The sequence below is a fragment of the Plecotus auritus genome (genome assembly GCF_963455305.1).
Source record: "Plecotus auritus genome assembly, chromosome: 9".
NCBI classification, from domain to species: Eukaryota; Metazoa; Chordata; class Mammalia; order Chiroptera; family Vespertilionidae; genus Plecotus; species Plecotus auritus.
Window position 1 is genome coordinate 90,989,382 of NC_137783.1, and position 14,877 is coordinate 91,004,258.

The 14,877-nt window shown below is 39.3% G+C and overlaps 1 protein-coding gene across 6 annotated transcripts in view; it reads left to right on the forward strand.

Annotated features, from left to right (window-relative positions):
- MTMR2 (myotubularin related protein 2) overlaps positions 1 to 14,877 on the forward strand; it is a 107,104-nt gene that overhangs the window by 11,782 nt on the left and 80,445 nt on the right. Inside the window, exon 1 of one of the 6 annotated variants that reach the window (XM_080643191.1) lies at positions 4,142 to 4,278. The exons of 2 other annotated variants lie outside the window; for them this stretch is intronic. Coding sequence is in view for 2 of the 4 variants with exons in the window: in XM_080643187.1 (XP_080499313.1) it covers positions 4,649 to 4,656 (8 nt within the window). In the remaining 2 variants the exon portion in view is untranslated. Of the gene's footprint in view, positions 1 to 4,141; positions 4,279 to 4,567; positions 4,657 to 6,138; positions 6,232 to 14,143; positions 14,216 to 14,877 lie in introns of those variants that run through there. 3 more of the 6 variants (XM_080643187.1, XM_080643189.1, XM_080643188.1) reach the window with 3 other exon arrangements.

Sequence of the window (14,877 nt, forward strand, 5' to 3'; positions counted from 1 at the left end):
TCCTGATTGCCCCTAACCGCTTCTGCCTGCCAGCCTGATCACCCCCTAACCACTCTCCTGCCAGCCTGATTGATGCCTAACTGCTCCCCTGCTAGCCTGTTTTCCCCCAACTGCCCTCCCCTGCTGGCCTGATTGCCCACAACTGCCCTCCCTTGCAGGCCTTGTCCCTCCCAACTGCCCTCCCCTGCTGGCCATCTTGTGGTGGCCATTTTGTGTCCACATGGGGGCAGGATCTTTGACCAATGGGGGCAGCCATCTTGTGTGTTGGAGTGATGGTCAATCTGCATATTACTCTTTTATTAGATAGGATAGAGGCCTGGTGCACGGGTCGGGGCCAGCTGGTTTGCTCTGAAGGATGTCCTGGATCAGGGTGGGGGTTCCCTTGCGGCGTGGGGTGGCCTGGGCGAGGGGCCTGTGGTGGTTTGCAGGCCGGCCACACCCCCTGGCGACCCAAGCGGAGGCCCTGGGATCTGGGGTTTATTTATCTTCTACAATTGAAACTTTGTAGCATGGAGCGGAGCCAAGCCTTCTGCTCACTCCGTGGCGGCAGCCATTTTTTTTTGGGATTTATGTATCTTCTATAATTGAAACTTTGTAGCCTTAAGCGGAGGCCTGGGCTGGCCAAGGTGTGTGGAAAGCTTGGCTTCCTCCATCGCCCGGGGCAACCCTAGCCTCCTACTCTTTCCAGCTCCATGGCTGCCGCCATTTCTGTTTGGGTTTATGTATGTTCTATCATTGAAACTTTGTAGCCTTGAGTGGAGGCCTAGGCCGGCAAGGGCAGGCGGAAAGCTTGGCTTCCTCCATTGACGGGGAAACCCAAGCCTCCCTTCTGTTCTCTGTGGCCGTAGCCATCTTGGTTGGGTTTATTTGCATATTCGCTCCTGATTGGCTGGTGGGCGTGGCTTGTGGGTATAGCAGAGTGATGGTTAATTTGCATATTGCTTTTTTATTAGATAGGATTATGATTATTGCTGTGATGATAATACGTCCACTGAGTTTCCTTGTGATTTAATTGAAAATGTTTACTATTGTTTAATGTAAAATAAGAAAAAAAAATACATATGCTTGTCACTTGGCTTGTTCTTTTATTAGATTTTGCTGAGTCTCCTTTAAGCACATGGTACTAGATTAGATACTTAATAGGTCACCTGAGTTCTTTCACTGTGCTAATCCAATCCAGATTGTCACGTAATATACTGTAATTATACAAAATGCCCAGGATGATATTTCTATTTTAGAAGAGTTTTGTCAGCAATTTTCTAAGAAAAAAGTGATTAATGAATGAATAACTGAATATTCAGTATTCTCAGTGTAATCAAAGTAGCTAATAGTAATGTTAACACATTTTGGTTTGATTTTTTTTTTTTTTTTTATAGTTACAAAGCTGTTTAACCTATATCATCTCAGTTATTTCTATAACAGCCTTGTGAGGTAGGATCTCATTTGACAGATGGTAAATGAAGCTCAGGGGAGTGACATGGTTGTCCAGTGTCCCCTGCTTGAAAAGATGGAACTGAAATTTTGACTCTTAAATGCCATCTTGTTTCCACTGCGCAGCATAAATCATAACATGGAAGTGTCTTTGGGTATACGTTTTGCTATTTAAAAGAAACTCTAGATATTGGAAAACTGACGACAGGTTCATCTTGTCCAGCCAGCCTAATTATTTGGTGTGTACTTCTCTTGAGAAGCTTGACTCATTTTGCTACTCAAAAAATACTTAAAAGAGATGCAGGTATCTTTTGGATAACAGACTCATTCTTAGTGTGGCTACCATTGTATGCTGCCTAAAATTATTTGAGTATTTAAACGTTTAAAAGAGTAGGTCTTTAGAAGTATACTTAAGTATATAAACTCAGAAAATATACTGTGTGATATGATATAGCACAGTGTAGTGAAAAGTCTTGATTATTTTTTAGTCTTGGGTTTTTAGTTCTGATTTTACTTCTTAACTCTGACTCTGGATTAGTCACTTGATTTCTCTGAGCCTGATTCCCTTATCTGGAAAAAGGGTTTTAAAATGATTGTCCTATCTTTATAGAATTACTAGAGGTCCAGTGCACGAAATTTGTGCACAGGTAGGGTCCCTAGCGGCTGCCAGTTGCCACCCAGGGCCTCCCTTCCCATGGTTGGCTGGCTGGCCCTGCCCCCTGGTTGAACTCCTGGTTGAGGGGACAATTTGCATATTAGGCTTTTATTATTTAGGATTATTAGACCCAAACATAATGATTGATTATAATTTAAAAAGTTAACAGCTATGTAGTGTGTACCATGTGGTTGGCACTGGTTTAAGTATTTTACATATATTAATTATTATAGCAATCCTGTGGGGTATAAGAATCATTGGTATCCCACTTTATAGATGAGGAAACTGAAGCACAGAGAGGTTAAGTAACTTCCTCAAGGTCACACAGATGGTTGAACTAGAATTTAGTACCAGGCAGTCTAACCCCAGAATTCGTAATATGTATGCAAGATAATGTGTATGAGAGCATTTTTGCCGTTTTAAAAAGCCATGCTAATACTAAGTATTAATACTTCAAAATGATATTTAAAAAGATATTTTCTTCATCTTTATACACATAGCTAGAAAAGACAAAAATAAGCGGGAAGATAGTACCTTTTTTATGATTTGTACTAACTAATCTGGTAAATAGGGAACAGTACTCAAAATTATGGAGGTATAAATCACTGAATGATGCCAATACTTTGCAATGTAATTTAACCTTTCCAGGCTCAAAAGAGAAAGAGACATTAAATGCTCGTCTTTTCCTACTGAATGTTTTAACTTAGTTTCTGCAAACAAAATAAAATACCTGTTACCTGTGCTAACTTAACTTAGATGGTTTCAAGTTTGTGCAGAAAAGTTATATCTCGTTACACTGATGGGAGTGACCAATTAATAGTAATAATTAGGTAAAAACATCTATCTGGTTGTTTGAAGAATGGCTCTGTGACTTTCTAATTTTAATAACGAAGTTAGATTTTCATGATGGGATGAGAAAATTGCATGCGAGGTCATTTATCAAGACATGAATTCCCCATGTGCTTTCTGTTGGTCCAGGTAAAAGTCTTTGTTGAGCAAGTGTTTACTGAATAGGCCAAGTCCTCTCTTTAAGTGTTTCTGACCTTACATTTCAATTTGGGATGGAAATGTTTGTTTCTACCAGGAAATGCAATCTCAGAGTAGTGTGCTTGGAGCTCTAATGATCTGACCAGTTTTCAGTTTAGTATGACGTTTTCTCAGTTAAACTGATATGTAAGTAACTTTCTCCCCTAGGCTACTTATGAATCCAAATGAGTTTTCATTTTTGCTCTAGTCTGTTTGTCAGAGATTTTTGAAGAAGTTCTGAGAAGCTCTTTTAAGGGAGTGCTGAGGGAGTTGAGATTGATTGGTGCTGGAACCCAAGGTCCCTCCTTCTCTCCAGTTCTTTTGTATCCCCTACGGACACATAAATTTTGGCTAGCATACTTTGGCTTTTGACTGTTTTATTTATTTGTATTTCCAGATAAGATCTTTGGAGAAGCAATACTCTGCAGGAAAAAAGACGTATGTACACCATTTTTTATACAACCTGGTTTTTCAGACTTGCTGCTGGATTACCAAATAATACACCCTGACTTTCAGTTTAGGAAGTATAGTTGATAGAACTTAAAATAATACAAATTAAACTGTATCCAAGATCACATGTACCTTAGAACCTTGGGGTTTTCTAAGCTAAATGCCAACATGCACCAGCTGTCTCAGAGCTCAAATCCCCTTTGTTTCTCTGAAGAATACAAAATGTAGTCTCTCATCTTTGTCAACCAGATGCCATTATGATAAGATCATTTATGCCATCTCTTTTATACTATAGATTGGTTAAATTAAAAAGTGCAGGGTTCTGGGGTAGCATTTTAAAAATAATTATGAGCTGCAAATTAATTTGTTTTGGGGCATTATTTTCTATTTTGGGGACTGAAAATAGTCTGACAATGAGTTTTTTGTATCCCAAATTCTTTATACACACTAAAGGCCTTTTATTATTTTTTAAATAAAATGTTCTGCAGAATGACTAATAGAACATGAACAGTGCTTGTGACACTGTAGTCCATTGTGTAAGCGTTGAGAGTAAAATTTGCATTCCTAGAAAAGGTTTTTCACAGTCAGAGTACAGAATGCATTCTTTAATGTTCTTTGGCAAATGTGCTATGTGTGTGCCCAGGACATTACTACGGAGTATACTTTCCATGGAATACTGGTGAAAAATGAAATTGGAGTGAAGCGGTTTAAATAAGGCAAGTGGTCTAGACCTTATTGTAATGACTGTGGTCAGTAATGACTGTAAATTAGAGAAATGCAGCCTCTCCCAAGTCCTCTGGAGGCATTTGTTTACTACAATATGAAATACATGTGCCTTATTTCCAGATTGTTTTGAATTAAAATTAATATGAATTGTTTATCTGTATTTCTAATTTTCAGAAATACTTTTTTCTTTTACTAGAAATATTTTTACTGGATTTTGAAATACATCAGGAGAAGAGGAATATCAAAACATTTATGACTGTTTATTACTGTGAAATACCTCTAAGTGTTAATGGGACTGACAGTAAAGTAATGATGATTCCACTAACGGTCTGACAAACCAGCAGAGCCAGAGAAGAGTCCATGCTTTGGTAATGGTTACATTGAAAAATACTGGTGATAGAACTGCTTTTGGGATGGAAGCTTTGGGCCAGCCTTCTGCTTGAATATATCAAAAGTTACATAGGATGTGTGTATGTATGTGCATGAGAGTATATGTGTAATATATTTTTAAAAATTTTGCTCCTGATTTTTGTGCTTTGTATTAAGTGATTCATATATTAACAAAAACTTTTTTTAAGTTAAAAATTTTGTACATTCAGTCATCTTAGTCAAAGGAGGACAATTTACAGTGCAGATTTCAGTGAGAAGTACTTTTAGGGCCAAGTGCTTTCTTTCTTCATTTAAATTTAATTAGTGGATTCCTTAATGGGAGACCTTTATTTCTGATTTCATCCTTTTTTCCCTTCTGAAAAGGGTACTCTTGTATTTCCCCAATGCTATTTGAACACTTTCTACCAGCTAAGCATTTAGAACTAATTATTTTCTATAAATCATGCTTTTTGATCCTCATTACAGTCTTATAAGGTATCATGATCGTATTTCATAAGAAAGAACTTAGAGAGATTAAGTAACTTGCCTCAATTATTATTTGCTAACCGGTGAAACCAAGTCTCTGTGACACTAAAGCTCATGTTTTCAGCCGCTGAGCAGTTCTGAGCTTTGTGTTCTCATCTCGGTTTCTGTTGCATCCTTTATATCCCTCATTCCCACACTGCACTGTTGTGAGGTACTTCACATACCCAGCACCTTCATTAGACTATAAGTCCCTGAAGAAAATGAATCCGTTTTAACTCTATCCTCAGAACATAATACATTGATGATATTAGTAAATGTCTGTGGAAGAGTATGAAAAAGGAGATTTAGGAAGTTCCTGCTTCCCAAATGGAAGGGGAGGATGGGAAGAACAGGAGGGAAGGTGCCAAAGAGGCCTTTAGTTGGTGATAGAGGTTCTTAGTCTCCATCCTTTCAAGGCAGCTGAGGGGTGCCATGAGGCATGGGAGTATTTGGAGGTGATAAGGGAACCCCTGCTATCTGGAGACAAATTTCTCTGCCTTTGCAGCTTTAACAGGGATGCTTGTAAATTCAGTGGTATTGAGGCAAGAAGTAATCTGTAGTAGGTTCCCAAATTCATTTAGTAAGACATAATTTTCTTAATTTGCAAGTTTTTAGCTTGAATAATTCTCAGGAATAAGCATAATTAAAAAAAAATCTGAAACAAAATAAACAGAAAAGTAGAGAGTACTTTATCTTATTAAATGATACTATTTTGAAAAGTATATAGAGCCATTTCTATCCTCTTAACAATTTTTTTTTGTATAACTGTTCACCTAACTACTACACTTAAAAATAATAGAACTTTTGAGACCAAAAGGGTGAAACATTGCTCTTAGGAATAGTGAGCAAAGGAAAAAGACATTCTGTTATAATAACAGCAGGCCAGTAAATGAGTGGGAATGACTAAGAGATGATGGGATTTGTGTTTTGATCTTGTGATGGAAAGAAACTGTGTCACTCTGGCTGAGATAATGGCAGGGCTATTGAAAAACAGATTATGACTAGTGCTGGCCTCTCTTACTGTCAACCTAAGTTGTGTTCTTTCATATGTAAGTATGTATATGTATATTCTTTTGGTTATTTTGTGGAACCAGAATTTAACATTTAAATAATATGGACTTGATTTTTTAAATAGGAATAAAGAGAGTAATATAGTTTAGGGTGGAATGAGGAGTTGGTTAAAGAAAGGGGAATTCTAGTGAGAGTGACTTCCCACTTACAAGGGCTGTGGCTCTGTAAATTTAGATAAATGCATTTGTGATTGTAAATTATTTGCATGCTCATATGCTTTAATTGCTCTTCCTAAGGGTTGATAATAAAAATTTAGTACATTAGACTATAATTGCAGTTTTACTCTGAAAGGTATTTTGAGCCTCTTGGAAAAAGGAGTCTACATATGAATAAGTGTAAATATAAAGAATAATTTATATTATTAAGAGTATTCCACAGTGCTAATTATATTTTGATCAATTTTGTTGCTTTTGAGAAAATATCCTCTCTGTAACAACTTCATTAATTTCTAAAATGTGTGTTTATAATTTTTTGACATAGCACACTCAACTAAAACAAAGATACTAATGCTCTTAAAGGCAGAAATTATGTTTTACCTACCCTTGAGGAAATATAATTGTTTTTGTTTCAAAGCACACTTAACTCTCCATTCTTATTAATTACTTTCAGGTTATCCAGGGCCTGGGAATTTTCTGTGTATTTATGGCTTAGCTATTTGAACCTTGTCAGTGTAAGGTTTTTTTTGGTGTGTGTGTATGTGTGTACTTTCGATAAAGTATTTAAAGGAACAGAAGGGAATCACGATTATAATTTTATTTTTTAATAACAACTCCGATTAAAGGTTTGGGCAGAGAAGTGCCCACACTAAGTAAAAATGAGAATAAAATTTCATGATGTTGCAGCTGTGCTAGGACCTTTCTGTGAGGAAAATTTATGTGCCAAACCTAAGAAATGATGTTGAAGGACAAGTCTTTCCTTTGTATTTTCAGATGGGACAGTAGTTTGTGTGGGAGGGAAAAGTTGGGGGCATTTTGATTCAAGATAAAAGGGATGTTAAAAATTGTAAAAGCTAGTTTAGCAAATATTTCCAATATTTAGAACTATAGTTCTTCAATTCATTTGTGATACTAGAATTTTATGTCTGTGCTCTGAATCATACAGTCCTAGCTTTGAACTTCAAGACCATCTTGTATAGCATTTTCACCCCTCAAGTCTTCCTTATGACTTGAATATCATCATGGAATTAAATTCATTGAATGTCATCATTCACAAAGCCCTCTCTTTCCCAACACTTCCTGCTCCATTTTGGAGACTACTCATGATAAAAGGCTTTGGGTACAGGAGATGACCCTTTTTGTAGCCTGTCAATTAGAAGGAATATGGATAATGGAGAATGATTGCTTAGTTTGGAATCATAGCTGTGTGTTTCAATTAAGCATATACTGGGAAGCTTTTATTTTTGGTGGCTGGGGGCAGGGATTTAGGGGATGTGGCATTTAGTGATTAAAGCAGATATTATGGAAAGGCAATAATTTAATATAGTAATACAGTTTGAAAAAATCTTTGTTTGAAATCTCTTTGTGAAACTTAGGAAACTAAGAATCATTTAAAAATGTATTTGAACCATGAAACTGAATCTTTATATGTCATCTTTTCATTTTTGTGGCCAAATTTTATCCTATTTGGCTTTTGTCAAAAAAATAAGATGATGTGACATTTGTGACTTTTCCACAAGTCACTTTTTTCTTTGTAATGATGGATTCAATAATCTCAAATATTTCTTTATTTAATGTTTTCCCCTATAAATCAGTTATCCCTTTAAATTATTTTAGTGAAAATAGACCTGGCCTCTATATTTTATTGCTGTTAACATAATGAATATGTTGTAAATGCTAATCTCTAAAGAGTTCTGATTTTTATTTGGGAAGCTTTGTTGGTAAATAAACATTTATTGAGTTTTTTCATTTTATCAATCTAGAACACACAAATTTGCTTGAAAACATTAACAAAGAACCAATAAGAAATAGCTATGAATTAAATACTAATGTGCTGAGGGGGACATCTATCCAGGGTCATCCAGGAGGAAGGATGTGAATCTGGAAAGTCTTCCTGAGGTGGTGCCTTGTTCCTTAGATAGCCCCAAACATGTTTGTTTTTTGCTTAAAACTTAAGTCATTTTAACAGTAACTTCCATTTTCCACATTTATTACATTGTCGATTGCAGGATGCTGGCTGCTTCCCCTTCCTGCCTTCTGGATTTTTTGTAAACAGTGGTATTTATATATAAAAGAATCTTAGAGTTTAAACAGCATTTTCACTTGATTTTTATAACTACCCAATGAGATTAGGAGAGCCAGTGTTTTTATCCTTACTTTACAATATGAAATTGAAGCTCTGAGAGGCTATATGACTTTCTATGACTTATGAGACATAGTTTTCTTTCTCTTCTCCTACCTTAAACTTACATGTCCTGGTTGCAGTGGGAGAGTAGTTTATGTTTTAGGATTTGCCAAAGTGTCCCTTGCATCATTGTGAAGATAAATTTTAGTATGGTTACATTTAATAGTGTCTCTATTAAATGCTTAACTTTTTGGTCATGAAATAAAATAATACACAGCATTTACCATGAAAATATATAGGGTCTGTTTTTCTAACAATCCTATATAATAAAACCCTAATATAGAAATCGACCGAATGGCAGAATGACTGGTCACTATGATGCACACTGACCACCAGGGGGCAGACGCTCAACGCAGGAGCTGCCCCCAGCCTGCAGGCCCCGAGCGGCGGCGGAGGGTGAGGCTGGCGATCGGGTGATGCCAGGCCAGCCAAGGCGGGTGTGAGCGGAGGGGGAGGGTCCCTGGTCACCCCACAATTTGGCCCTGATCAACAGCCAGGCCTAGGGACCCTACCTGTGCACGAATTTCATGCACCATGCCTCTAGTGATTTAATAATTAGAATTGGTTGCTAGAGGGGAGATACAAAATTTCCTTTTCTAGAGATTATTTTGTTTACTTGTTTTAAATAAATTGTATTAACTTTTCTCTGGCAGAGATTATCTGATTATGGATGATTTACCGCCTTCTTTAAGGATCAGATTGTTAGAGTTGTTTACATTGTTTTTGTGTTTCTGTTTGTCAGGTAATACATTAACCTCATTATTTTATTTTATTTTTATAAGTATGTGAACTGTTCCTGGTATATAGTAAGCACTCAGTATTAACTAAGTGGAGGAGTCAGAATATAGTAAAATCAAAAAAGTATGTCAGATGATAATACATATTCTAAGAAAAGTAAAGGAGGAAGGGAATAGGTAATGAGTGGGTGGGTTTGGTGTGGCTTACTTATAATCTATAATAATAAAAGTGTAATATGCTAATTAGACCAGACATCCTTCCAGACGACCTTCCATTTGAAGCCAGGGCTGCAAGGGAAGTCCGGGTCCCGGGTGCCAGAGGGAAGCCAGTGCCGGCAGATGGGGGAAGGAAGGCCTACCCTTGCATGAATTTCATGCATTGGGCCTCTTGCTTTAAATAAAAGGGCCAGGGAAGAGCACATCAAGAAAGCAACATTTCAGCAAAAAAGCTGAACGAAGTGAAGGAAAAATGGGAATACTTGTGAGAACAGAATTATAGATAGAGATAACCAACGGTATAAAATAGATCTTGAAGTGGAAACTTGTCTGGTGTGTTTGAGGAATAGCAGGAATCCTGTGAGGTGCAAGGGCACAGGAGGGAAAATAGGAGAAGATGAGATCAGGAAGATAAGGGTGGGGGGCAGATTGTGAAAGGCCTTCTAGGTGATTTTAAGGACTTTGGTTTTTATTCTGAGTGAAATGGAAGATAGTGGCAGGTTTTTTGCAGATGAGTGACTATCAGATATTTCAAAAGGATAACTCTGGTTGCTGTGTTAAGAACAGACTGGGATGCAGAAACTTGGAGACTGGTTATAGACAATTGGAATCATCAGGAGGGAGATGATAATGGTGGCTGAAGAGGCAGAGAGAAATGATTAGATACTGGACATGTTTTGTAGGTGCAGCCAACCGGATTTCCTGACTGAAGATGTCATGTAACAAGAAGCTCCCAAGATGACTCCAAAGTTTTTGGCTGAAGAAAGTTTAGGATAGAATTACCACTTAAAAGGTATAGAGCTGGTTTCAGGAAGAAGAACAGGAGTTTGGTATTAGACATCCAGAATAGGTATTAAATAAGTTACTGGAATCTGCAATTCCAGAGAGAAGTCTGGGATAGCATTATAAATTTGGGTTTATCAAGTTAAAGATGTTCAAGCTATAAGCCTGGATGAGATTATTAAACAAGGGGAGGTGTCCATGATGAAGATAAGAGGTTCAAGGACTGAGCGTTAAGGGGTGTTCCAGTATTACGAAGTAAGAAGGTGAGAAGCAATCATTACAGGAGATTTGAGAGAGAGTGTCTAGTGACTAGTGAGGTAGCCATAAGTGTTTTGGAATCCAAGGGTAGAAAGTGTCTCAAAGAGGAAGGATCAACTATGTCAAATGCTACTTATAGATGAGGACTAAGTGTTGACAATGGAGGTTAGCAAAATGGAGGTTCTTGATGACCTTTACAAAAACATTTTTGCTGGCCTGATGGAAGTAGGTCCAAGACAAAGTGAGAGGTGAGGAATTGGAAGCAGTGAACATAAACATCTCTTTCAACACTTTTGCTGTAAATAAGCTCAGAGAAATGAAGTAGTAGTTGGAGGGGTTGAGAGAAATATTCGCATGTTTCTATATTGGTTGTTATGATTGAGAAGAGGGAAAATAATGAACCAGAGGTAAGAACTGATAGAGCAGTGGTTCTCAACCTTTCTAATGCCGTGACCCTTTAATACAGTTCCTCGTGTTGTGGTGACCCCCAACCATAAAATTATTTTCGTTGCTACTTCATAACTGTAATTTTGCTACTGTTATGAATCGTAATGTAAATATCTGTGTTTTCCGATGGTCTTAAGCTAGCTGTGATAGAGTTTCTTGTGTAGATGAGAGGAGAGGAAGTTTAGTGGAGAGCTGGCTTGAGATGGGAGTATGTACAATTTCTCCCTAGTAAGAGAAAGGAAGTCAGAGTACATATGCATAAGTGTATGTAACTTGTGGTTGGGGGAACTTGTGGAAGGTCTTGATTCCTTCTGTATTTTTCAGTGACATAGTAACATTGTCTATTAAAACTCAGGATGGAGAGGGTGAGGAAAGAAAAAAACAATCTGAAGTAGTAGTCTAGAAGAATGAGGATATATGGATGAGAGAAATGTGGTGTGATTGCTGGGCAGTATTAGAGGCCTAGTTGAGGTAAGTGATCATTAATTCAAAGTAAGTCCAGGCCAGATGGGTGTATTTTTTTCTTGAGACTATTCAACTGAGTGGATGCAGGACTGGAGTAGGCAGAGAGTTGGCTTTAGCTAGCATTTGGGTGTTGCCAGGTAAGTACCATGAAGCAAGCAAGAGCAAGGGATTTATTGTAATGACAGGCCATGGAATTTAATAAGTTGGGGAAAGAGAGAAGTGAGGACATGAAATAGAGTCAATGAAAGATAGTAGGAACAATGGAGGTCTTCATAGGATTGAACAATTAAAGATGTTGGCTGGTGTACTAGAGAGAATGAGCTGGTGGTTTGAAATTTAAATTAAGGAGGGCTTACAGTTAATTGGTAATGCCAGTGTTAAGGGGATGATCATGATCTGAAATAGAGTGGAGGACAAGATCATTGGAGCAGAAGAGGTCAAGGAGCTGAGAAGTTTTTATATATCCTAATATATAAAAACCCAGGGTCTTCAACATCCAAAACGACCGAAGACTTGACCAACTGGAAGTCAGTCCTGCAGTCAGTGCTGGGTTGCTGAGGTGACCCAGCACTGACTGCCGCCTCTGCTGGCCAGGCCCGGAGAGAGACCTGGAGAGAGAAGCAGGGTCTGATCCGTAGCCTCCATGGCAGCTGTTGATCAGCCCTTGTCTCACTCTTTCTCTCCGGGCCTGGCCAGCAGCCACGCCTCTCTTTCTCTCTGGGCCTCCGCGGGGGCTGCTGATCAGCCCTGCCTCTCTGATCAGGCCCGGAGATAGGCCCAGAGATGCTGACTAGTACAGAGACCGACCAATCAGAACCAAATCTGGGTGAACTGTGAGGAGCCAATGGCTGCCTAGGAGGCGGAGCTTCTGATACTGACTGGCATAGAAACAGACCAATCAGAACCTAATCTGGGTGAACTGCGAGGGCAGAACCTAAGGTGGGGGCTGAGGAAGTGTTTTAAGGGCAACAGCTGTTTGGTGTAAGGTTTAAGAAAGCGGTTCAATTTTTTAATGACTGGTTTGGCAGTATAGTGCATATGGCTGGCTATCAGTACAGATACAGGGATTATGTATTTTTGTCTGCCAAGAGCATCTCCTCCTGCTGAGAAAGACCCCCCCACCCCATTTAAGCAATCCTATCCTATATAATTTATTTATACTAATAAAAGGGTAATATGCTAATTAGACCAGGTTGACCAACCATCTTCCGGATGTCTGACTTCTTTCCAGACAAAGTCATGGTGGTGGGGGCTGAGGCAGAGGCCGTTAGGGTTGATCAGGCCAGCAGGGGAGGGCATTTGGGGGCAAGATCAGGCCGGCAGGGGAGGGCAGTTGGGAGCGAGATCAGGCTGGCAGGGGAGGGCAGTTGGGGGAGAGATCAGGCCGGCAGGGGAGGGCCATTGGGGGCGAGATCAGGCCTTCAGGGGAGGGCAGTTGGGGGAGAGATCAGGCCTTCAGGGGAGGGCAGTTGGAAGTGAGATCAGGCCAGCAGGGGAGGGCAGTTGGGGGCGAGATCAGGCCAGCAGGGGAGGCCAGTTGTGGACAAGATCAGGCCGGCAGGGGAGGCCAGTTGTGGACAAAATCAGGCCAGCAGGGGAGGGCAGTTAGGGGCGATCAGGTAGGCAGGCAGAGGGGTTAGGGGCAATCAGGCAGGCAGGCAGAGGCAGTTAGAGTCAATTAGGCAGGCAGAGGCAGTTAGAGTCAATTAGGCAGGCAGGCAGGCGAGTGGTTAGGAGCCAGCGGTCCCAGATTGCGAGAGGGATGTCCGACTGCCAGTTTAGGCCCGATCCCTGTGGGTTCCCGATTGGAGAGGGTGCAGGCTGAGCTGAGGGAACTCCCACCCCTATGCACGAATTCCATGCACCAGGCCACTAGTTTATATGAATATTGAAATCATTAAGAATTATGGCAATTGTATAAATATTAGAAAGAATGATGGTGAGCCTGAAGTTAATTCTTCAAAGAATCAGGGAGAGTGACTTAGATTGGTAGATAACTTCAACAAGGAGGGATAGTGTGTAGAATAGTGTGATGGCATGAGATGAAGAGATTGAATGCTTGGGGTCTTTAGACAGAGAAAGGAAGAATAGTCAGAAAAGTAGTAATGAGGAAAAAGATCCAATTTCTGGACCCAGTGGTTGGAGAGTGGTATATGAGAGAAAATGAGGGCTTATTTTCCCATTTGAAAGAGCTATAGGGAGAGCAGTGTCCTCAAGGGAAAACCAAGCTTTAGTTAGCGTAAAAGGTAAAGAGACCATTTAAGAAAGAGAAAGTAGAGGAACTTTTGCTAATGATTGACTTTGAAATTTAGATGCACAGGAATTGGGGGAGGGAGATGGTTACTTGAAGATGGGATCAGAAGAGGGAATTAAGAGTCTGGTAGTTCTTACCTCTTATGGGAACTGCTGATAACAGAGAGAAAGGGTATAATGAAGTTAGTCCCTATAGTTTTTAAAATGGCATGTGGTGAGGCTGTAAGTGTTGAGTGGTAGGTAAGGGTGAGGTTCTGTAAGGTCCACTCACAATTCTGGGATCTCCTCTTCACTTTGCCAATGGTATTGGGGAGGCTAAAGGAGAAATGGAGGGACATTCTTACTCCAGAGATTTGGATTTCTGATGCCCTTTCTTAACTTCTCCTGACAGAGGCTGAAGACACTGGGGGAATGACTGGCCTTATTTGCAACACAAGAAGCTGAATAAATGACCAATTATGAGGTAGATTTTATCTCCATTTTATACATGAAGAAACAGACTCAGAGATGTAGAGCATTCTGCCCCAAGGTCTCATGATTACTGAGTAGTGGAGTAAGGAAATAAACTAGTCTTAAACTAGTCAGGGAACAGGAACATTCTATGAGATACATTATCATTTACTTTGAGATCCTACGGTAACGTTTGGATTCATGCTGAATTCTAAATGTGGGATTTAATTAACAATTTAGTCTTTTCATATAGAATGTGTTTCTTCTGTTTATTGTCCAAAAACTTTTAAAAAATTATGGAAAACAGCCCTAAATACTCTGCTTTCTGCTAGCCTGTTCTTAACCCACTTCTAAATCCAGTTTAGCTTTATCTTCTGAGGGAGCATTCCCTGATTATTCTTAACTGAATTTCGTCTTCATACAGTGAGCATGTGTGATAGAATTGTGTGGGAGGAGTGTGTTTGTGTGTGTGCGCCCACGTGCATGTACTCATTTTATCTCCCCAGTTAGATAATAAGCACCCTGAAGGTATTTCTCCTTTTGGTTCTGTGCTCCTGTCAGAAGCAATGTGATATAATCAAAAGGGGACCTTCTTCTATAGCTGGTTCCGCCACTAATTTGATATTATATTTAAAACCATTCACTTCACTTTTCTGGGCTATTCTTTATTTGTAA